General features: G+C 36.4%; 1 protein-coding gene across 5 annotated transcripts; it reads right to left on the minus strand.

Annotated features, from left to right (window-relative positions):
- Nucleotides 1-399: 399 nt before the first annotated feature.
- Nucleotides 400-24,721, minus strand: POLI (DNA polymerase iota). Of its 5 annotated transcripts, none has more exons than XM_036091038.2 (10): nucleotides 24,583-24,721; nucleotides 23,059-23,169; nucleotides 20,714-20,878; nucleotides 17,692-17,844; nucleotides 15,597-15,833; nucleotides 13,389-13,567; nucleotides 11,960-12,051; nucleotides 9,609-9,739; nucleotides 3,536-3,741; nucleotides 400-1,743 (listed from the first exon to the last, which is right to left on the minus strand). In XM_036091038.2, exons 1-10 carry the CDS (start codon nucleotides 24,689-24,691, stop codon nucleotides 925-927), a joined length of 2,202 nt encoding a protein of 733 aa, XP_035946931.1. In that variant the 5' UTR covers nucleotides 24,692-24,721; the 3' UTR covers nucleotides 400-924. The 5 variants fall into 5 exon arrangements, with proteins under 5 accessions (XP_035946931.1, XP_035946930.1, XP_035946934.1 ...); XM_036091037.2 differs by having other exon boundaries at nucleotides 24,544-24,721; XM_036091041.2 differs by lacking the exon at nucleotides 24,583-24,721 and adding an exon at nucleotides 24,276-24,519.
- Nucleotides 24,722-25,478: the final 757 nt, after the last annotated feature.

Consider the following 25,478-nt stretch of genomic DNA (forward strand, 5'->3'; position numbering starts at 1 on the left):
AGGCAATTAACAATGGGAAAAAGAGAACACCTATCGATTTAGTAATTGTGCATATTTGTTGTGGATATGACATCCTTAATCTCATCTCCAAAAATAAGATGCAAAAACATCTAATCATTACTTTAAAACCCTACACAGATGAGCCAGAAGGAAATGGACTTCTTCCATTACCTAGCATTCTTAAAAACCTATCACATTGCCTTTCTGGTGTCCATCCTTCCCTTAATCTACCTGGATGGAGAGTTCCTTCTAGTTCTCTACAACATGGACACTCCCCTGCCCAACTTCCCACCTGGCCCCTGCCACACCATTCAGTCAGTATTTACTGAGTGCCTTCTACGTACTAGGCACTGTAGTAGGTTCTGGTGTACTCAGAAGCATGAACTGGATATACGTTGCTTTGGTATTTAAAAATCATTTTATTAAATGGTACATAGTACATCAGTCAAAGACATCTGAATATTTAGTAGTTGGCAGTAGAATTTCTTATTTGGAAGTTTCCTAATGGGCTGAATTTCTTGAGCCATTCCATATTTCACAGAAAAAAAATTCTTCTTTGCTGTCATAGCAATGATTTGGCTAGTCTATTTTTTACACATAGGTGTATATCTCTCCCCCTTCCCCCCCTCCCCAATTTATGGGAAATGTACAAATACTAACCATGATATTCTTTTTATTGAAAAGCAATATAAAATAGCTTTAGAAAGAAGATAATTTTACATTATTTCTTCTGTTATGAATATTTTTATGCTTTGTGCCAGAATTTACTTCCCATAACTACACTTGCTTTTATCTAGAACATTTTATATTGGATTTCTACATTATTGAATATTATTAGTGTTTAATTTAGAGGAGCTTGATAAACTGCTAAATCTGAGAACAATGGCTTTTCCTTTGCTTTCTAGACCTTTTTTCTGAACATGCTTATTTCTGTACAATGGGCAAATCTGACCCTGCTCTCTTCCAGTCGGCCAACAGCTCTTTTTGTACCTCTTCTGGTAGTTCGTAGAAAACTTCAGGATCAATGTCAGAAGGAAAGGTAATTTTCTCATCACTAAAATCTTGCTCTTTATTTTCTGTAAGTCTTTCATGATGAGAGACTGTCACTGTTGATTCCTTATGGCTATCTGTAGTGCGGTTTTTGGAGAACAGTCGCTCACTCTGCAAATTTGGAAATGAATGGAAAATAGATACGGCAGGGTTTGTATTTGAAAAATGAAATCCTTGAGATTGTTTAGGTCCTTGACTCATTCGTTCATCTTTTAATCTACTGTCTACATAATGTGAATAATCCTTTTGGCTAGACGGAGAAGAGGAACTACCGCTATTTAAACCTGATGTTCCTGGTTCACAGGGAGACACAGATGATATCTGTTTACTATTGGATAAATGATCTGTAGGATTTAAGGGACTATCTTGCATTTGTTTTGTAGAAAAGAAAGATAATACTCCTCTAGAGGCATGTAATGTACAACTCAAACTTCCTTTGCCTTGAACTTTTTCTCCAGATTTTCCAGAAAGGATTTCTTCTTGAATATCTACTGGAAGCTGCTTAAAGACTTCTTGGTCAATACCTTCAGGAAGTGAGCAGAGTGGGAATTCATCACTGTCTTTATCTTTAGAAAAATTAGTATCTAGTGGAGCCTCCCCAGTTCTTGTACTTTCAATTCTTCCAGATGGTAGAAAATCCCAATTTGTTTCTTTGTCTTTGGAAAAATCCTCCATATGACTGTCTTTCATTTTCTAGAACACAAGAATAACAGAGTAATTTAAGATATCTGCTATCTTTTAAATATTCATGCTGCTGAAGAGTACTATAGCCATTATCTGACCAACATGTTTCTAACCTACTCAATAATTTCATTCCTTTTGGCCAGTTCCAAACAACTAGGGATGATAAACCCACCACAATTAGTCACACTATTGTGTGCATCTTTATTCACTATTCTAGGGAGAGATTTCCTTCCTAGATAGCACTGAGCCAGAAGATAGGTAAGTGTTTGGAAACTTAGAAAGTACCTTAACAATCGTGTTTTCAAATTTACAGTTCTGTGAATAAAGGAATGGTAGCCTAGAAAAGTAAATGATTCACCTATGGGTATCTAAAAAATATATATATGTTAGAGCATCAAGGGCTGGTTTTCTCAAAATCCCTATTCCAAAGTGTAACATTTAACAGAAAGAAAAAAAATATATTTCTATGGTAAAATCTCAACAACAAAATGAAGATATAATACTGTTTATATTTACATAAAATAAAAATTTAAAAACACTTTCAGTTCTAATTTGCATAATTTTTCTATGTAAATTTTTCACTTAAATTTTCCCTCTAGTTTTAAGCACCATGAAAATGTATACACAATCAAATATAACTCAGGAAACATCAACACAACAGTAACTGCAAAAAAAGTAAAAGGAGAAGAAATCTGGGACACTATATTTACTGTATGCCAGACATGTACAAGGTACTTTTGCTTATGTTTACCTCTCTAATACCACTATAAAGACTTATAATTCTGATTCTACCAAATAAGAGGTAAAAAGTAAACTCCTTTTTAAATTTCAGTTAATAAAGGGAATAAAAAGGGCCACAGAAAAAAAAAGTAATTTGAAGAGGGCACTGATTCACTATTTCTGTAACAGGATCCCGTTCTCATTTTAAACTGAAATGTAAATGAAAATATTACTGAAATTATACTGATTAAACATTAAAACAAAGAAAATAATAAAAACATTTTGAATTAAGAGTTAATTGTAGGCAAGCACAATTTAGTAAAATATGATTTTTTTTTAAAGCATCCCATATTTAGTAACTAGAGGTTTGCTAAATGGCCATAAATATAAGGTTTTGTTTTAGTCACTTGGAAATATGACCGGCCTCTGCTTCTTTACTGCCACACTCTTAATTTCTACAATTGTAGAATGAGTAGTCATATATCAATCTTGTTATCAAAATTCAATGTAATTTCAAAACCAAGAAAAAATTTTTTTTTAAGATTTATTTATTCGACAGAGCGAGAGTGCACAAGCAGGGGGAGCAGCAGGCAGAGGGAGAAGCAGGCTTCCTGCTGAGCAAGGAGCCCGATGCAGGGCTCGATCCCAGGACCCCGGGACCATGACCTGAGCCGAAGGCAGACGTTTAACTGACTGAGCCACCCAGGCACCCCGAAAATTTAAATACTTTAACAAAAACACTGGGGGGATGCTGGTAGCTTATATATAAATTAATAGACAAAAAGATTTTATTTCCAGTATCCAGAAATATTTTTTTATTAGCTAATCATCATATTCCTGTTGCTATAAAATGTTTTAACACCTCCAAAACAAGGAACCTCCATTATGGTTTTCTCTTTTATCCAGTGATGCTTATGTTTTCTTCTTAGATCACAGTACAGTAGCAACCATAATATGAGAAGTAATATACACAAGTAAGTCATTCAAACAATATCATCCAAAAGACTCTCTAAATTATATCAATGGAACACAAACTTAGATTTGTAATTTAACCACACAAATCCAACAAGAGCGTACTTACAAAACTGCGCTTGCCAGACCGTGAAGTTGTTGATAATGATGGTGTTAAATAATAATCAATAGTTCCTTTCTTAGCAGTATTTAATGCTTTAAGGTTGCAGAGGCACACACTTAAAAGGGTAAGATGAAACGGCATCTTCACATTCACCATATTTCGAAAAAGTTTCATAAGTATATCAACCATTGGGGTCATCACATCGCAATTTCCTAAACAAAATGTTTGAGAAGACTGTATCTAAGCACATTATGTCATAATTAATATTAAAAGCTTAATCTAATTTATATTGCTTAGATTAAGAAGTTAAAATCCTAAACAGTATCATTGGGACATCCTGACAGTATATACTACACTGGGACAATCTCAACACTAATACTAAATGCCAAATAAGGTAAAGTTTTCAAATGATTTGAAATATGGGACTTCCAGTTATGGGAGTGTGATCAGATCAGAAAATCTTCTCCCCATAAAACTATAATAAAACTGGAAAACATTGTCAAAAACAACAATTTTGAGGATCTGAAAATGGACCAAAGGCAAATAAATTGAGAAGCAATGATTTATAACAGCTAGTAGAACTTAGATGAGAAAGGAGGAGGCAGCAGCCTTACTGGCTGGGGTTGTTCAAATCTTGCTCTACGCAGTAGTCCTGCCAGGGTGAGGCTGGCTGTGAGAGCCAGTAGCTTTGCTGTCAGAAAGGACAGACTTGATTTGAGGCAGAGGGCAAAAGCCCATACCCAGGAGTGTTTGCAGTAAAGTGAATAAACTTGGTAGGAAACAACTGGGGAAATCACACAGCTCTCTAGCCTGAGGTTGCAGTTGTGGCTGGAGTGAGGGAAAAATCAGTGGATGAGCCATAAATTTAACCATATCTGGAAATGAGAGAACCATACAGGGACTGGATAAGCTCGCCTCACAACCCCAGCTGACTGGGAGACTGCATGCACATGGAGGGGAGGGGAGAGAGGGCCCAAGCTCTCTACACATCACGGACGGGAATGGCAACAAGCATACATGGACGATGCAAGAAGGCTACAGAAACTAAAAGCCAAGGCAGAGTTGAAAATGGCCTAAATTTTGAAAGCACTCTCCAACCCATGCACTTATCTATTGACAGAAGGCACAAGACTTTCAGGCTCTAGCATTTGAGCAAAAGCTTTGACCGGTCATCGGCTAACCACTAAACTATGCAGACACAGAGGTAACCTAGGAAGCCAAAATAAAAAATTAAAATTAAAATTAAAAAAAAAAAAAGAAAGCTAAACAGAGAAATCAGAGGCTACACATCACAGGGGACGTAGATTCTGCAGCTTAAGTTCAGACAAGTTAGAAAAGGAAAAGAAAAAAAAAAAAAGCCCACAAGAAGAAAATCCAAATCCAGAGTTGCTAAAATACATTATCTAAAATGTCCACTTTTCAATAAAATATTATAATACATGAAGAAACAGGAGTGTGAGTCTAGTCAGGAGGAAAAAGCAGTCAATAGAAATTGACTTTGAGTTGGATTTAGCAGACTTCAAAGTTGCTACTATAGGTATGTTCAAAAAATTAAAGGGACACCTTGGTGGCTCAGTGGGTTAAGCCTCCAACTCTTGATTTCAGCTCAGGTCATGATCTCAGGATCCTGAGATTAAGCACTGAGTCAGGCTCCACACTCAGCAAGGAGTCTGCTTCTTTCTCTCCCCCTCTGTCCCTTTCCCCACTCATGCATGTGTGCTCTGTCTCTCTCTCTCTCAAATAAAAAACAAAATCTTAAAAAAAAAAAAAAAAAGAATTAAAGAAAACCATTTTAAAGAATTAAAGTAAAATATGAGGGTGCCTAAGTGGTTCAGTCGGTTAAGCATCTGACTCTTGGTTTTGGCTCAGGTCATGATCTCATGGGTGGTGGGATCAAGCCCGCATTGGGCTCCACACTCACCAGGGAGTCTGCTTAAAGATTCCCTCTGCCCCTCTCCCCATCTCACTCCCTCTCTCTCTCAAATAAATAAATAAATAAATCTTTAAAAAAGTAAAAATAAAAAATAATAAAATATGATAACTACCAAAAAAGGAGAATCTCATAAGGAAACAGACTCAAACATACAAACAAACCAAATGGAAAGTCTAGAGTTAAAAAGTACAGTAACCAAAATAAACAAATAAAATCACTAGATGGGCAATGGCAGCTTTGAGATGACAGCTGAATCAAGAGAACTTGAAGACAGCTCAATAGAAATTATCCAATCTTTGGGTGCCTAGCAGGCTCAGTGGGTAGAACATGCGACTCTTGATCTCAGGGTTGTAAGTTCGAGCCCCAAGTTGGGTGTAAAGATATTTAAAAAAAAAAAATCCTTTAAAAAAAAAAAAATTATCCAATCTAAAAAGAAGAGAAAAAAGACTGAAGAAAAATGAACAGAATTGCATGCACCTTTAGGTTATTATCAAGCATACCACCATATGTGAATTGAGAGTCCCAGAGGAGATGAAAGAAAAAAAAGGGCAAGAAAGACTATTTGAAGAAATGAGAGCCTAAAACTCCCCAAATTTCATTAAAAAATTAATCTACAGAATCAAGTTCAATAAATCCAGAGAAAGATAAACACAAGATTCCACCCTTAGACACATCATGGTCAAACTGATGAAAGACAAAAACAGAGACAAATGACTCATCAATAAAAGAGAATAACAGTACAACTATCATTATAGTGCAGTACAACTCAGCTCCAAATTCACCCTTCAGTACCTGCTCTGTGATAATGCATTAGACTCTAAAATTTTTCACATTGACTATGACATTACACCTTGTCATTAAAGAACACTGGAAGACCAGGAAGAGAATCTTCCTGGTCCAGGAACCTGTTTCCTGGTTCCATTAATTTCCAATGTACTGTTATTTAATTTTGCTTTCTCCCATTACATGGTTTGTTTGTAGTACACATGTGTGGGGACACCTAAGAGTGCTTTCTATACTACACACATGTGGAACACTCAGTCCCTCAGCAACCTCGAGCCCCAGCTTGAGCTTAGTGACTCTGTACCATGGCACTACCAACTTAAACACCATACATACCAGGACAGTGCCCCCACTCATTCTGCACACCCACCTAATAGCCTTGACTTGCCTCTGTCTCAGAGGGTTGTTTCCTCCAGGTCTTCCTATGCAGGCACCATACTTTCCACCTTTGCACTAGCAGAATACAGATACCTTCAGCACAACCATCTACCAGGCTCAGCTTACCTGCATCCTAAAGGGTTGTTAACAGAAGTTCTCCCAATACGAACACTGCATGCTCCAACCCATGCACTGCCTCACCAATGAGCAAGCTCCCAACATCCCAACTCCTTCTGTGTGCCCACCAACCAGCCTCAGCTCACCCACAGATCAGAGGATGGTCTTCTCTTTGTCCAATAACTATGGACCAGCTCTGGGCCAGGTAATTCAAAGGATTTCTCCACCATCCAATGTTCTACAACCACACCTTCTCTTTAAGCGGTAGAGGGACTCTCCTTTCTAAGTTTGCCCTTCCTTGGGTACTTTTCCTCAGCCCTTGGGTACCCCTTAAGAGTCCTCTTTATACTTTTATAGTCACTCCCCTAACACGGTTTAATAATTCTGTGGAACTTTCTCTATTTAAATTTTTGTGTGGTTATTCTCTCCTGATTGGAAGGAGACTGATAAAACTATTAAGAGCTGACTCCTCATCATAAATAATGGAAACCAGAAGACAACAGAATGGTATATTCTAAGTAGGAAAAGAAAAACAGTCAAGAATTCTTTTTTTTTTTTTTTTTAAGATTTTATTTATTTATTTGACAGAGAGAGACACAGGAAGAGAGGGAACACAAGCAGGGGGAGTGGGAGAGGGAGAAGCAGGCTTCCCGCGGAGCAGGGAGCCTGATTAGGGGCTCGATCCCAGGACCCTGGGATCATGACCTGAGCCGAAGGCAGACGCTTAATGATTGAGCCACCCAGGCGCCCCTACAGTCAAGAATTCTATATCCAGACAAACTGCCATTCAAAAATGCTATATTGGAGTCTTCCATAAATTTTAGTTAGGTAGAATGGTTTGATAGTGTTGCTCAACTCTTCTTTTCAAACATAACTGGTGCATTTTCCAGGACAGACCATATGCTAGGCAATAAAATTACACTCAATAAATCTAGACAGACTGAAATTACTCAAAATATGTTCTCTGATCAACATGAAATTAAAGCAGAAATCTACAGCAGAATGAAATTTGGGAAATCATCAAATATTTGGAAATTAAACAACAAATTTCTAAATGAGCTTAGGGGTCAAAGAAGAAATCACAAGGGATATTAGAAACGATTTTGACCTTAATGAAAAGGAAATACAACAAATGTTATGGAATGCAGCTAAAGCACCAATAAAAGGAAATGTATCACTTTAAACTTGAATTACTAGAAACTAAGTATAAAACAAATAATATAAGCTTCCATCTTAACAAACCAGAGGGAAAAGGACAAATTAAACTAAAGCAAGCAGAAATAAATTAAAGACAGAACAGAAATAAATGAAATAGAAAGTAGAAAAACAACAGAAAAATCAATGATACCAAAAGCTGGATCTTAGAAAAAAATCAATAAAACCTTTGAGTGAGGCCTCACTCAGATAAACCTTTGCTAGAATGATAAAGAAGAAAGGAGAATACATGCATTACCAAAATCAGGAATGAAAGAGGAGACATCACTATAGATCCTACAAAAATTAGAAGGATAATAAGGGAATATTGACAACTTCATGCCAACAAACTAGACAACTTGAATGAAATGGATACATTTCTAGAAGATAAAAGTTACCAAAACTGATACAAAATAAATAGAAAATTAGAATAAACTTAAAATAAATAAAAAATCAAATTCCTATTTTAAAATCTTCCTACAAACAAAAGCCCAGGACCATGAATAGCCAAAAGAAATTCAAAATAGAACAAAGCTGGAGAACTTAACACTATTTAATTTTGAAACTTATAACAAAGTATCAGATAGGGTGGAACTGATATAAGGATAACCACATAAATCAATGAAATAAAAAAATCAAGAAGTAAACTTCTTTAGAGTCAATTAGTTTTTGACAAAGGTGCCATGACAATTCAAGAAAGAATGATCTGTTTAACAAATTCTGTTGGAACAACTGGATATCCACATACAAAAGAATGAACTAAGCCTCTTATCTTACACCATACACAAAAATTTACTCAAATTAGATCAAGTGTAAAGCTTAAAACTATAAATTTCTAAAAGAAAACACAGGAGGAAATATCTGTGACCTTTGGGTTAGGCAAAGAATTTTTAAATAAGACACCAAAAGCAGTATCCATAAAAGAGAAAAAAATAAACCACAAAACGTAATGAAATACCACTGCAAGGCCACAAGAATGACTATAATAAAGTAAACTGACAATACTAAGTGTGAGAGAGAATATGAAAGCCCGGAACCCTCATACACTCTTGGTAAGAATGTAAATGTTATACTCACTTTGGGAAAAAGTTTGGTAGTTTCTTAAAGTTCAACTTACCATATAACCCAGCAATTCCACTCTTTGTAATCTACCCAAGATAAACAAAAACATATATCTGCCCAATGACTTGCATACAAATATTCATAGCACCATTTTTCATAATAGCCAAAAAATGGAAACAATCTAAATGCCCATAAAGAAGTTATCTTGTGTCATAAAATACATCCTCTATTAAACAACAATAAAGTTTTCCTGTAAAAATTCCTGATAGAATGAAGGTATGTAATAGCTCACTAACTCCCTGTGAAGATCCTCCATCTTTGGATCATATTTCTAATTCAAAGTTTGTTTTTTTAAGAGTTCAACCTGCCAGGCACCTGGGTGGCTCAGTTGGTTAGGTGACTGCCTCTGGCTCAGGTCATGATCTGGGAGTCCCAGGATAGAGTCCCCCATCGGGCTCCCTGCTCAGCGGGGAGTCCGCTTCTCCCTCTGACCCTCTCCCCTCTCATGCTCTCTTTCTCTCTCTCAAATAAATAAATAAAATCTTAAAAATTAAAAAAAAAAAAAAAAAGAGTTCAAACTGCCAATTAAATTATTAGAAAATTAGCCCATACCTGTCCCTAACTTCTGAATCACATGAGATGGAATAGGGCACTGACGACTCTCACGGCTACAGTGATTCTCAGATGAATACCGACGGATTATTAATCTGATTGTATGTGGCTTCCTTCCATCTTGGCATACTCTAAAAGGAAAGAGAAAGGAGAGATGTTTTTATCTATAGAGGTATCAGATTTAGTAACCGTAACAATTATAAATATGGTTGATAACTAGGCAGTAAGCAATAAAAGTCTCTGAATAGCCCAAACAAATTTCACCACACCTATGCACCAAAGCTCAAATCTTAAATGTAAGGTCTCAGGTACCATTCAGAATTGAGTGCAATCAGGAAAAGAACAGAAATAAGATATAATTATAACAAGTCATTTTATAATCCAAGTCCAAACATAACTAAAAGCAACATATAAAATTGGCAGGAAATTAAAGAAACTAAGGGACTTATTCACTGGCAGAGGCAAATACATGAAAAATGACAGATTCTTTTTACACAGGAAAAAATAAGATTACAAAAAGAAAAAAAAAATTTAAATGAGATAACTTTTGTCAACAAGCACTCCCTGAATAGACCTAAAGAACAGTAATATCACCATTATATGGCAAATAAGAGTAATAGCTTGAACGATCAATTATATACTATATTTAAGTAGTACATGTACAGGCATCTTAAAAAGTGTTACATTCAAATGGTCTTGGTTTCAGTGTTGAAAACAAAAGTTTTAACAAGATAGAAAATTCACTTAAAAAGCAGAAAATCTAATTACTAGAATAAATGTCATTAAAGTGATATTTTGCTTTTTATACGTATGGCAATGCATTAAAAAATCACAAACACAAAATAAAAATATTGTACATTGTTAACCTCACTCATATTGAAGATTTTGAACTGGAAAATTTCGGTTTTTATAAATGATTTTTTTCTTTATTGCTTTATCACAAAACGTCTTGATTGCTGCCTTACTAAGATAATAAGATATCTTACATGGTTCCTGTAAACATGTTATTAGCTTAAATATCTTCCAGTTAACCTTTTTCTATTAAGTCATCATACAATTTAAAGAGTATTACTTGGTTCCTATAACTAATTAAGACATACTAGGAAAAGGTTATATTCTAAGCAAGCTTAAACTAGAGGGAAAACACATTCACACAAACACAATCATTTTTTTTGCCAGTCACTTCAATAGTATTATACCTCAGTCACTGAAATAAGGGGCCATGGTGTAGAAAGGGAATGGAAAGCAGAGATAAGGATAAATGGTTCATAGTTGGTCATTTACAGGTTTAGAGCATCTAGCCTCATTTCTGGGTTGATGCTTCAAATATAAGAGTCTATGAAATTGTGGTTTCTCTGCATGCAGAACTCTTTCTAATGGCCAGGCATTTCATAGTAGTCTCACATTTAGCTGAAGCAGAGCAGATGACCCAGTTTCAGAAAAACACTCACAGGCCCAGGCTGAGTTATATCACTGGAGCTGGGTCATTCAGCGAGCCCCAGTTGCACGCAGCAAACGAGTTGCACGGCTCTGCTCAAGACATGAGAACCACACAGCATGTGAGAGCAAAGCTGTAGGAAATTTTACCTCATCAGTTTACTGAGACTTAGTCATCTAAAAATCTTTGTCTCTAGTCAGAGTTAGCCATCTTACGCTCATTTACACAAGTACAGAAGTACAGCTGCTCAAAACTGTTAGACCCCTGACACCTTATTTGAGTAATCAAAGGGAGGAAAAGAGATAATACTCTTCTATGGAACATTGAGAAATAGATATAGGATAGTAAAGGAGCATCAGAAAACTAAACATCTTGCTCAGTTTATGCTATGCTATTCATATACTCATAATCCCAGCTGACATGTTCATGTACTTACAGACCAGTGCCCTGCACACACCACACTCTGACTGCTCACACACAGCCCCACTGAGCTACTCCTTTGTCTGAGTCCGTTTTCTTTTATATAGTCTGAGGCAAAGGAGATAATGAGGGTTCTACTTTCTCCATCACTGGTGTCTTCATAATTTCCTATCCTCAATCATCACAAATTTATAGGTGTAGAGATTCTAGATATCCATAAAACCCTCTTAGGTAACTATGAGCAGCTTAAGAGCCACAGTATAACCACAATGTTACCAAAATTAAGACTAATGGGAACAAATGAATTAAATTTAGTTAAGAGCACCTGTTACTATAATTGCAATAGTTTATAATGTAGAGAAATTCAATGATATATGATCTCTCTTTACACTGTTCAGTCTCCAGTTAGTCTATAAGTTCCAAGACAGAACATCAACTATACTTTCCATATATCTTATACAGTATAGAATGATATGGCAAAATGGAAAATCACCTGTTCAAAAGACTGGCAAGTAGTTCTTCAATCTTACTTTTAGCTTCGACTTCTGATGAACATTTTTTAAACGAATCTTCTTCACTAAAGGACTACCAAAGAAGCACAAATAGGTATTATTGTAAAGCCAAATAAGCATATCCAGTTATGAGTGTGCATGCCAAATGTTCAAACATTCTTTACTAACTTTCCTCTCGTGCTTAATTTGAGCCGTTTAGTTCACTTTTATATTAACTCTTTTTTATCTGCAAGTTATTGTACTCCACTAGAAAGTCAAGAAAATTATAAAGTTCTAGTACCAACTCCAAGCTTTATTCTACGATTACAGTGAGGCTCTTAATCTCCTAGCACTTGAAATTGAGTTTAACCTTGGACACATTATTTAACCTTTCTAAAGTATAGTATCTTATCTTTAAGAAAAGAACAGGAGAAAGGGAAAAAGGTATGAACAAATAATAGTGCTACCTACCTCGAAGCTTTGTTGTGAAGATTAAATGGACTAAGGTATATAAAGCACTTAGTAAAGTGCCTGTCACATAGGAAAAAAAAAAATCAATCAGTGTTAACTAGGTGATTATACCTGTCTCCATTTCCTAAATCACTAGACTAATTGGCAAACAATATTTCTTAAAAATTAAAGTATTTTGCCAAATGTATGCAACATAGGCTGTTAAAATTAAGTGATATTTAATCAAGGTAGCTAACTTGAGACAGAAATACTATTTCTTAGATTCAATTTAAAAATATTTACTAATCTAGGGGTGGCTGGGTGGCTCAGTCAGTTATGCATCCAACTCTTTTTTTTTTTTAAAGATTTATTTCTTTGACATAGAGAGACACAGCAAGAGAGGGAACACCAGCAGGGAGAGTGGGAAGCACGCTCCCCGCGGAGCAGGGAGCCCAATGTGGGGCTCGATCCCAGGACCCTCGGATCATGACCTGAGCTGAAGGCAGACGCTTAACGACTGAGCTACCCAGGCACCCCAGCATCCAACTCTTGAATTCAGCTCAGGTCTTGATCTCAGGATCATGAGTTCAAGCTCCAGCATAGAGCCTACTTAAAAAAAATTTACTAACCTGGGGCACCTGGGTGGCTCAGATGGTTAAGCATCTGCCTTCGGCTCAGGTCATGATCCCAGAGTCCTGAGACTGAGCCCCACGTCAGGCTCCCTGCTCAGTGGAGAGCCTGCTTCTCCCTCTCCCTCTGCCTGCTGCTCTGCCTACTTGTGCTCTATGTCTCTTTCAAATAAGATAAAATCTTAAAAAAAAAAATTTACTAACTTAATAAATTAACCTTCTCATAGGAAAGAGATCATATACTAACCTAGTAAGCAAATTAGAATAGTAAGAACATAATACTAAAACCAGAAATCTTTATCTCAAATAATGTGACAAACAGTACTCAATTAAAATAAATATCATCATGTACCTGAGGTGGTCCTGAGGGCGTCACAGGTGAGTTATCTTCTCCAAAACTGAACTTCTGGATACGCTGAGCAACTGAAATTCCTAACTCCTTTTCTAATATTTTGGGTGAAAAGGTTTGAAGATCAAGCACACTGCTGATACCCAGCGCTTCAAGACGTTTGGCAGTTTTATAGCCAATACCTAGACAAAAAGAAATACAGTGTTACAGTAGTTTTTCTCCTTAAAGCTAATTAAAATATTATAGAGATATACCAAACACATCCTTAAATTCCATGATGAATATTTTGCTAGGATTAAATTTTATTGAAAATTAGGCTGTCCTTCTGCTCAGGGCCTCTAAAATGAACCACTTTGAAAACCTCACAACCCTAGTACAACATAATGAATATGGAGACAACCAATAAATGCTGTCTTGATAAAATGAAATGTTGACCACCTGTTACATAATACTTTGGAAGTATTCAAGAATAAGGGTTATTATTCATGCAAAGAAAGACTGTCACTACAGCAACAAAATTAATTAGCATGTGCTAATCGGCTAACCCGATTCCTACATATAATATCACACATTTATCCACAAGTCATATCTGGCAATATTTACTATCCCAAAAGAAGAACCAGAAAGCACACAAACAAAAAAACCTACTCATTAACAAAACTTTCAAAAGTTCTTGCGCTAAAACTCAGTCATACTTTATCACCTTACCTGAGATGACCAGGTAATTTACTGCCCCTTTATTTCTCTCATTTAAAAAAAATTTAATTTTACAGTATTTTGATCTTCCTGTACAGTAAAAGAAGTAAATCAAAGGCAATGGATGTGGAGGAGAAATTTTTTTTTTTAAGATTTATTTATTGGGGCACCTGGGTGGCTCATTCGGTTAAGCGTCTGCCTTCGGCTCAGGTCATGATCCCGGGGTCCTGGGATCGAGCCCTACATCGGGCTCCTCGCTCGGCGGGAAGCCTGCTTCTCCCTCTGCCTGCCACTCCCCGTGCTTGTACTCACTGTCTCACCCTCTCTGTCAAATAAATAAATAAGATCTTAAAAAAAAAAAAAGATTGATTGATTTGAGAGAGAAAAAGAGCACAAGCGGGAGGGGCAGGAGGAGAGGGAGAGAAAATCTCAAACAGACTCCATGCTGAGCAGGGAGCCCCATGCTGGGCTCGATCTCATGACCCTGAATTCATGACCTGAGCTGAAATCAAGAGTCGGAGGCTTAACTGACTGAGCCACCCAGGCACTCTGTGGAGAGAAATTATTAAAGTATTGTGTCAGTTATTTTCACAGCCGAAATAAAAGAGAGCTGCCAATTTGGCAATAAGAAAAGAGAAAACCTGTAAATAAATAAACAAACAAACAAACTCAAAAAGTAAAGCCAAGTAATAATGTTATATTACAACCCGACATAATAACTGTCTTCAGAACACAGACTGAGAGTCATCCAGAAAACTTCAGGTTACACTTATACTACATTAACGAAGGCAAAAACATTTTGTAATCACACAAATATGGGTTAAAAACACGAAGTTATGACATCTAAAGGTTCAGTTGCCTTAGAACTTCACTTCCACAGAATTCTAACATCTTATTCCCCAGCAATGCCATAGAAATGAAGTTTAACATATCCCTTATTAATGGTCTATAAAACCGTATTTGATCTTCAAAGATAGAAATTTGCCCCATGACCTGAATAGGTCACTAATCCCCTCAAGAAAAGTAGTTTCCTCATCTTTAAAATAAGAACTTGGCCTAACTGCTTTGGAAGGTCCCTTGTAGCCCTAATATTTTCTGTATAATCCCAAAGTACAGTAAGTAAAAGGCCAATGCCCCTCTCAAGGTGCAGTGTATGGTGTTAAGAATATGAAGCAGGGATTGGAAATAAAGGACCGTGATTCCAGGTTATAACTTTCATGATCATATTCAAACTATACAAAAAGTAGGTGAAACTAGAAAAGTACATTCATAGATTTCCTAATCCAGATTCCCTCTAGAGAACATTAGGGTTTTGGGTTTTCTCCAAGAGCCAAGTATACAGACTCTAAAAATTAATAACATGTATCTATAATTTTTTAAATTAAAAATACAATAAAACTAATATAGTTTTAGAATATAATATAGTAATATAGTAATATAATATAGTAATATAATATAGTAATATATAATATAATAATATAGAAAAACTATATTTTTCAACTATAAACGTCTTACCAGGCATTTCCTTTACATGGCTCAAGCTCTGAATGAGAACTTGAGAACTTTCAGGTAATAACACTGTTTGCTGATTTGGTTTAAAAACACCAGAAACTAATTTTGCCAGTAATTTATTAGAAGCCACCCCAGCACAGCCAGTGAGCCCCAGGTGATTATACATGGCTTCCCGCATTTCCGCTGCAATCTGAGATCCAACAAGTAGTCTGATGTGCACGATGTCATGCAGGTTTATATCTATAAAAACAGCCAATATCATTAAGTCACCACAAAAATTTTAATTTTCTTTTTTACAAATGAGTTTAAAAAGGGCACAGGGCTTAACCTATATCCAACCCCCCCCCCACACACACACAAACACCACCATACTGTCACCCATTTAACTCATCTCTTTCATTCTTCATAGGAATCCTGTAAAGTAAATAACTTCCAAAAGTGAATTCCATGTGCCTGTGATAGTGAATGCATCCTGGGAGTGCTTAATGATTAATAGATTATGAAAACTGATGTCTCATAAAAAAAATTCCTGACACTAGTAAAACTTTTACTTGTGTTTAACTGTAAGCAAGCATAAAAGTAGTATTACGCTAATAACAGAGCTAACGTTACAGCTTTAAAGATCTGAATCTAAACTTTACACACACTAGCTATATGTGCTACTGAAAATAATTCTGAGTCTGTACATAGTTTAAGAGATCTTCTATGAAAAGTGTAGGGAAATTATACAGAAACAAATTTTCTTAGGGGTGAAAATGCTATTAGAATTATATGAGACTGTCCTTATCCTCAGGAGTATTTACAGATGAAGTGTCATGAGTCTGCAATTTACTTTTAAATGGCTCATCAATCAACCAACCAATCAATCAAGAGGGAGCAAGATAAAGTAAATGTAGCAAAATAACAATGGGTGTATCTACAAGGAAGGGCATAAGTGTTCTCACTGTACTACTCAACTTTTTTGTAGGTTTGAAAAAATTTTTTAACAGAATCTTGTGAGGAAGGATTCATGAAGAATCAGACATTTTCTTTTTAGGATATAAAACCTAGATCTCTGTATTATGTTCTAACAAATACTGAATTTGCTTTAAAAATTATAAAGAAACATACTTAGAACCTTCTTCTATTCAGTCCCTATAAGTGACAAAAGAGCAGGTCCAAAGGACACATGAAAAGCTTCGTGTCCTCTTCTAGAAGAGAACTGTAGCTCTACCCCTTTTCTTCTTTAGTATCAGGATGGCAGAGAACTAGACTGGAGATTGATCACCAGCTCTCAAAAAAGGGGGATAAGAGGACACATATGCTGAGACCTAGGCCAAGAAGGTCAGGGCAAATCTTATATAAAAGCAGACTAGCACATCTTCCATGTGGTATGATATGGAAGTCACCAGCAGAGTTACAAGAGGTTTTAAAGTCTAACAGATATTCACTGGGGCTTATTGAAGCTTATTTTCAAAAGCAAATATCTCTGGAAATTCCATCAGTCATTTATACTTTAATATGTGAAGGAGATGGACCATTCTGTTTTCTTGCTAATAGTTGGCAAAGATTATCAAACTGACTGAATATGAGTTTGCAAAAGATGGCAGGTAGGCCTGGGCAAGCTTCCACAGAGGGTAACTCAGGAACTCAGAGAGCAACATGAGTGTTTGATGCCTGGCGGAACAGAAAGGAACAAGCAAAAGATGCAACAAGAGACAAATTTAGTTTACCTCAAAATTTTGCTTAAAGACAGCTTTAGGAGAAGCAAAAATTATTCTAAAAAGTATATTATTAAGGCAACTCTTATAACTAAAGGATGACCTAAGGAAGTACGGCTCTTAAAAATGGTAACACACAAACTGTGTCAGAGAAATGAAAAGTGCATGGAGCACTGAGCTACACATGTCATCAAAATCTCACTTTCTGCCTACTTAATATGGAATACCAATACCTAATTTTAGTCATTTGAGACAGGTCACTGAAATATGGCTATACCTCCAACAAAAGCCATAAAATTTTCAGAAAGATAAAGTCAACTCGTTGAACTCATTGAATTCAGTGAACATTAAAAAATGTTGGTACTTTGAGTTACTAAATAGAGTAAGAATACACTTACACTGATTATTATATACATGACCCAACACAGTCAGTGCTGAAAGTTCATCACTTTGAAGCTGCTGTAGTCTCTTCTCAACCATTTCTGTTAGATCCACAAAATTTTCATCAAATCCAAGTCTCTCAACAACTGGACTAAATTCTTCCAACAACTCTAAATTGAAATATTGGTGCACAGATGTTAACTAAAGTCATAACTAAAGTGGATTTAACTATTTTATGCTGAAAAATACGTCACATATGTTAAAGGCTTTACATATATTCACAGTTCCACGATATCTTTAATAAAGTCCCCCATTAACCGGATTTTTTTCCTATACCACATTTTGAGTAAAGGCAATATTTTCCAACAAAATAAGTCCAAAATGACATTCCCTGGACAGATGCTTATAGCAATATATTTAGCTCAATCTCCTATACCTATAATTTCTATACCTGTAGTACATTATATATCAATGCTTACAGTTCAGTACAATTTTGAAACAGTGGTTCCAAAGAGTAAATTACAATCAGCCTAGAAAAGCAGAGACAAGTAATAATACACTCTACCTGTATTTTCCACAAGTCTTAAAAAGACAAAACAAATAAAATGTAAAACTTCCGGGGCATCTGGGTGGCTCAGTGGATTAAGCATCTGACTCTGGCTCAGGTCATGATCTCAGGGTCCAGGGATCCAGCATCAGGCTCCACATTCAACAGGGAGTCTAGTCTGCCTCTCCATTCCCCCCACTACTGCGTGCATGTGCTCTCTCTCTCTCAAAAATATAAACAGAACTTCCAATTACTGGGGCACCTGGGTGGCTCAGTCGTTAAGCGGCTGCCTTCGGGTCAGGTCATGATCCCAGGGTCCTGGGATCGAGCCCCGCATCGGGCTCCCTGCTCGGCAGGAAGCCTGCTTCTTCCTCCCCCACTCCCCCTGCTTGTGTTCCTGCTCTCGCTATGTCTCTCCCTGTCAAATAAATAAATAAAATCTTAAAAAAAAAACAAAACAAAAAACCCCGCAAACTTCCAATTATTACTGAGTCAAAAAGAAAAGTCACTTTGATGTAGAAATTAAGCTCTAAGAACTTATGTCATGGATATCTTCATAAAAGTATGCCAAAATTTCTATATGAAAATGTCTACTGAAGCATATATTTGGAAGAGCAAAAAGTAAGTAACAGCCAAATTAATCTGTCACTATCAGGAAACCATGTAATTTATCATCCAACATAAGACATTTTTTGAATGAAAAGAAGTGCTTTAATAATTATGTAGGGATAATAGGAATAAAGTGGGACACTCTGTCTTCATATCACTAAAGGACTGGTTAAATGAGTATGGAACAAAATACAATGTAGTACTATGCAGGCACGAAAAAGAATGAGGCAGAGCTAATATGAAGGATATGAGAGCTCACCAAGAGGCACAACTGTATGTATAACCTCTTCTGTGTAAAGATTAACTTCTTCATATTCAGAAACATACAATTTTGCATGGATGCACAAGTGATATTTTCAGAGTAGAGTCTTATCTTTGCTTGGCTATCCCTTCTTCTCCCTTCTCCCATTTCACCATGCTCTCTCCAGAAGTTAATTAATGTTAAAAACCTAGTATACATCCTTTCATGTTTCCCTTCCTATTTATACACAGGCATATATATGTGTGTAAAGGGAGGGGTTTGGGCCATTGTTTTATACATATGGAACAATATGACATGTTTTTGCATCTTGCCTTTTACTCAACAAGGCGTATCTCTCTGAGTCAAACAGTATAGCACCAATGCATTCTTTTTAATGCCTATATAATATTCCATCATAGAGAAGTCTTATTTAGCCATTCTCATCCTGATGAGCATTTGTTTTTATTCCGTATTTTTATCAATTATGAGCCATGCCACAAGAAATATTTTTGTACATATGTTCTCATTATTTTATTCCTATTGAATAAATTCCCAGCAGTAGTATCACAGGGTTAAAAAATATAGTATGTATCTCTAATTTCAAAAAATGTTTCTATATCACTTTTTGTAAATGTATAATATTTTGTTTCTACTTTCTCTCACATTATTTTTTGCAAGTATGATGGACATAAAATAATATCTCACTAATTCAAATTTCCTTAGCTACTAATGAATTTGAGTATTCTCTTTCCACATAATTGTGGACATTGGGTTTGTTCTTTTTGTCAACTGCCTATTCATTTCTTTCATCCATTTTTCTTAAGTATCTTTTTCTTGTAAACTTGTAAGGGCTTTGGGTATTATATTTAACACTTTCATCTGAAAACTGCTACAATTTTTTATAAAAGAACAAGCAAAAACAAAGCAGAAAAGATAAACAGTTGATTCTTTGATTCTTATACATTTTTAAATTATATATATTTGCAATATACCAGTACAAATGTGTTTTCATTTTTCCTGTAATTTACTAAAACTCTAAGATTCAAACCCAAACCTTAATAGGGAAGAGTTTATCTATACTATGATATTTAGTCTGTGTGTGTGTGTATATATATGTATATATATACACACAATCCAAGAAAAATTTAATATACCCATTATTTCTGCTGATAGTTAACAAATCTAGTTTTTAATTGTTAATCAAACATTACAGAAGCCTTTCCCAACTACTAGTGCATCAGAGTACAGATATTTCCTCATAATTCATTTAAACTTGTTATTTAAATTTAAAATAAAATAAAAAAATATTTTACTTTCTTGCATTTATCTTTTGTATATCTTTCCATTTTCTTGTTTCCAAATTTTGTTTTACATTTTTTCTCACATTTAACATTTTTCCCACATATAAACACCAGTCACAAGAGACTTCAAATTTCTTCCAACTATATGTTTTTTTGTCAACATTACTCATATAAAGCCATTCTCTTATATAAAATGTTTTTAAAAGCAGGCAAGATCCAAAATAAAAGTTATTAGCAAAAAGAAAGTGATTTATGGCATTTTAGTAATTAAAAGTTTCATGTAGTGAATGAGCATCCTATATACAAATTAATGCTGAAAGTATAGTGTCCATGATCTGTACCTGTAACCTTATATGACATCTCTCTGTAACGAGTCAAATCTTCTCCATTAACTAATACCAGCTGTGGACATTTTTCTTTTGCATCTCTGACATTCATAAGTTTCTTAACTCCAAGTTTCCTAGCTTCATAGTTACAGGTAACCACCAAAAATTTCTGCTGAACTCCTATAAAATAGGAAGTATTTTATGAGAAAAGTGAGCAAGATTAAAGAACCATTTTAAAATAAAATTTACTAATTCCATATTATAATTGTAAATTGTAATGCAATCTATTTCGATTAAGAATAAAAAGCTCTATTCACTTGAAAAGCATAGCCTCCAGGGGCGCCTGGGTGGCTCAGTCGTTAAGCATCTGCCTTTGGCTCAGGTCATGATTGAGCCCCGCCCCGCATTGGGTTCCCCGCTCTGCGGGAAGCCTGCTTCTCCCTCTCCCACGCCCCCTGCTTGTGTTCCCTCTCTCACTGTGTCTCTGTCAAATAAATAAATAAAATCTTTAAAAAAAAAAAGCATAGCCTCCATTCATCAAGGTTCTATGAAACTTAACAAAAATTATCATAAATCAGTATATTCTCTGGAGTCTTCAGTGAAAAGATACAAATAAAATCCTTCTAGGATTTTTTTCCAGACAATACAAACCAGGTTAATTTATATTGAATTAACTCTCTCTGTATATAAAGTCTAGGCCATGTTTCACCAGAAAAATAAAGCAGATGAAAATAACTGAGTACAATTAATTACCGGTTTCTGCTAGAAAAACTTTCCAATGAATATAAAGCAATGTTCTGTTACAAGTGCTAACCTATAGTTATTATTAAAGATCTCCCCCCGATAAATGTTGTAATTATTGAACTGTTCTTCACAGCAATTTGTAGAAAATATCAGCCATCATTAGTGAGCCCCCTCCTTATCAAAAATGATTAAATTATGATCATCTACAGACTATAAAAACTCTAGCTTACTAGTGGTGGCTTAAGATCGCTGAAATTAATTTTCTCTTTACACAAGTTGACCACTTACACTGTAAAAGTAATGGTCATCTAAATGTAAAATACAAACATATAGAAGAAAAAAAAGGGTTATGTCCATTCCACCAATATAAGACATAGGTTTCTAAAATGTTGATATTATAAACAGGGCAAAGTAATGTTATTTCACATAAAGATTTGTGATATATCAGATTATGCCCCAAAATAGAATCTCTAGGTCAAAAGTCATAATTTAAGATTAATCAGTGAACTATATAGAAAATAGGATTGGTAACTTCCTCAACTAAAAAAGCAGTCTTTTAATACAGAATTAAATTATATGGACTCACCATTATATGTCACCAGCCCAACTTAAACAGTCACACATTTGTTAAGCATAACTGAAAGACTACTTCTGCTTTCTCCCAGAAACTTTCAACATCACATTTCTCACTTCCAGATAATCATTCATTCCTGTGTCTTAATTATATAATACTTTTTTATTGAGCATTATCTACATAGCATCTTCTGTTATACTGCTACTAATTACAAATGCCTTTAGAAGAAAACTTACATCCTCTAATCCTAACTCCTTGAAACCCATGGGAAATTTAAAGATCCTAGACTGATATTGGCATACCAAAAACTAGTCATCCCTTTGTTCTTCTTCAGTAAATCAACTAGGCTGGGTTGAACTGGGATTTATCAAAACCAAATGAGGCACAAGAGGTTAGCAGCAGGTGAACCAGAGTTGCTCTTTATGCTTATACTAAAAGATAAATTCTTACTACATGCATAAAAGAAATTTTTGGAAATTTAAATGACTTTTCCAATTTAAGATATACATATAATAAAAATGTTAAAATAAGCCAACATATTAATAAGTAAATCTTCAACATAAAATTTCTCTTTGCCTTTTATTTAAAAAGATACTTATTATTTATGGAAAACTTACACTCAATATGCCTTAAGTATTTAGGGGTCTATTCAAAATCGGACCTTTTTGTCATATGTTACACAATCCAAGAGTTAATTTCAAAAGTGGAGAGGACAGATGAAAACGTCCATTAGGACGTAATGACTTTTTTTGAGATAAGAGGATTATAAAATTTCAACCATTGAGAACAAGATTAAAAGTTTATTATGGTCTTTCCGTTCATGTGTTCAGCTGGCTATACTAGTTGTATAAAATTCACCATTTATTAAATAAGGCTTATAAGTTTTACACCTGGTAGTGAAGCAAAGTTTACTGTCTATTAAGTACCTTGAGAACTGCTTCCAAAATCTTAAATATGGTTAATAAATCAGAATATAATCAACATAAAGGAATAGCTAATACTCTTATACAAAATGAAAATTATTATTAATGTCCAAAATTACCTAAAGGTTTGCCCTTCAGTTCCGGATTTGAAATCATTTCTACTTGTGCATAAAAGCAATCCAGGTCCACGTGTACTATGACTCTGGATGAAGAACTTCCTTCTGGAACCACTTGACCATGAACCAATGCAAAATATGCAAAGAAACAGAAAAATACATTCAGGCTGCTTATCATCTCTGAGCAATTGGCAGTTCCTTAAAACATGGTAACTGAGAAAGAAGAATGCAGATTTTTTTTCCTGGATTCATGTGTCAAGGCATCTAAAAATTATAGACATGAGAGAAACTCCATCTACAGTAGGGTCTTCAGTCCTGTTTACTTAGTATTTCTTTGTGCACTCTATTTTTCTCAGGCTAGTAATAACTTTGAGGCAAAAAATCTTGATCAATAATAGAAGATGCAAAAGGTAATCCTATCACTTGGAAGTTTCTAACAACATTTAGATTAAATCATAAGGGGTAGGAAAGTTTAAACACTGATTTCAACCAACTAAAAATTATTCTAAGTGGCACGTTCTTAAATTAAAAAAAAAGTAATAATTGTAAATACAAAATGGCAGAAGCCAGACCTGTGGGTTCCAGTGGACTATATTTAGTGCCCATATGAGAGAAGGATTATCTAGTTCTGTACTGAATCCCAAATACCTAGAAGAGTGCCTGGTATATAACAGACTACCAATAAATACTCACTAAATTAGAAGAATGAGTAAATATTTCTTGAATTTTAAAAAGTAGCTCGTCAGGGGTGGGGAGTGAAGGCGGATAAGAGGAGATTCCAGCTCATAACCAGTCAAAAACAAGGAAGGATAAGTGCAATGTGGTATTCTGGTCTGGATACTGGAACACAAATTTTAATGGAAAATACTGGTAAAATCTGAATAACGTTTTTACTTTAGTTAATAGCATTATGCCAGTGTTCACTTCTCAGTTTCGACAGATGTACTATAGTCATAGAAGACATTAACATTAGGGAAAACGCTTCTGCAACTTCTGTTAAGTCTAAAATTATTCCAAAATTTACAAGTTAAAGGGGGAAGGGGAGGCCGGGAATTGGAGCCTTGGCCCCAGGCCCTGGGTTTGGGCTGTACAAGGTAGAGCCCAGAGGCTGGAACAGGGTCACGGAGAGGCGGCCACTGCAGATGTGCCTCGTCTTCGGTTGTGAGCCCAGCCTGAGTCCCAAACTCTGCCAAGTGGGCGACAAGGTTCTCTACTTCTACCTTACACCGCCCGGGCGCCTCTTCCGCCTTCACCGGACAGTTTGGGGGATCACAAATGCACCCTCGACTATCATAACTGACACGCCCACCCTCGTCCTACTCAAGCGAAGCCAACCCTTTCGGGATCTTGGCCATAAAACACCCGGTAGCGGAGGCCAGCTCTCTCTACCAGGCCGGGAAAACGAAAGAACAGAGCGAGGCGGGGACGGTCGCACCCCGATGGCCGCCGCCGCCCCTGGCCTCCGCCCGCCCCGCCCTTCTCATTTACACCAAGTGAGGCCGCCGGGCTCCTCAGGCCCGGGCGCACCGGGCGAGCCGCCTGTCTCCCCCGCCTCCACCCGCTCCATGGCCTGCGCCGCGTCCTCTTCCTCGTCGCCGCCAGCTTCCTCCGCGGGCTCCACCCCCAGCTGCTCCATTCCGCCGCGGCCAACCGCAGCGCAGCTTCCGGCCGCTTCCGCCCGGTCTCCAGGGAAACCGCGAGCGGACCGCCCCCAGCCGCTTCGGCCTTCACGCCTGCGCAGTCCGGGCCGACCAGGCAGTTGCCCGGAGGGGCGCGCGTGCTAGGAATGCTCTCGTCCCACGTGCTGGGGTTCCTTCTCGCCCTGTCAAGGCCGGAAGTGAGGGACTGGACTCCCTAACAGCTTTTTTTTATTTCCTTTTTTTTTTTAGATCTTTGGAGTTCGTCCCATACCACAAATTTTAACTTTTTATCTTTACAAAGAGGCCAGCCTGTTCTCCCGATAACTGTTAGAAAAATTGGTAACCCTTAGACACTGAACGATTTATGGTGATGGAGGGTGGGAGAAAGAGTGGGAATTATGGTAAGAGCAAGGCGGCCATGTAAACTAATATGATTAGCAAGTATGTTAAAATTTGTTGCATTTCGTTTGTTGTTTGATTCAGACACTGTGACAGATTAGACCCCTGAATTCTTAATCATCTAAGGTCAAGAGGGATGTGATATATGCGTTTTGGAATCAGATGAAATTTCCAGTCCAGACCCTCCAACTTGCTGACTCTATGACTTTGGGCAGGTTGCATAACTGCTCTGAGCTTCAGTTTCGACACGGGGGGGGGGGGGGGGGGGGACTTGTTTTCAGTGTCTTGAGATTGAATGAAAGAATGAGAACTAACATATACTTTAGTATTCCCATTTATGTAAAACACCTGGCACATAGAAGGTGCTCAGTAAATGTTAATTCT

Source organism: Halichoerus grypus, chromosome 13, assembly GCF_964656455.1.
Source record: "Halichoerus grypus chromosome 13, mHalGry1.hap1.1, whole genome shotgun sequence".
NCBI lineage: Eukaryota > Metazoa > Chordata > Mammalia > Carnivora > Phocidae > Halichoerus > Halichoerus grypus.

What these genes read in the sequence shown, in the direction of transcription:
- POLI (XM_036091037.2), bottom strand. Translation starts at nt 24,691, where the DNA reads ATGGAGCAGCTGGGGGTGGAGCCCGCGGAGGAAGCTGGCGGCGACGAG. An exon ending in GATGTCATATAAGGTTACAG is followed by an intron (nt 17,845 to 20,713) that starts GTACAGATCATG and finishes ATTTCAATTTAG; the next exon opens with AGTTGTTGGAAGAATTTAGT. An exon ending in TCATGTATATAATAATCAGT is followed by an intron (nt 15,834 to 17,691) that starts GTAAGTGTATTC and finishes CTGTTTTTATAG; the next exon opens with ATATAAACCTGCATGACATC.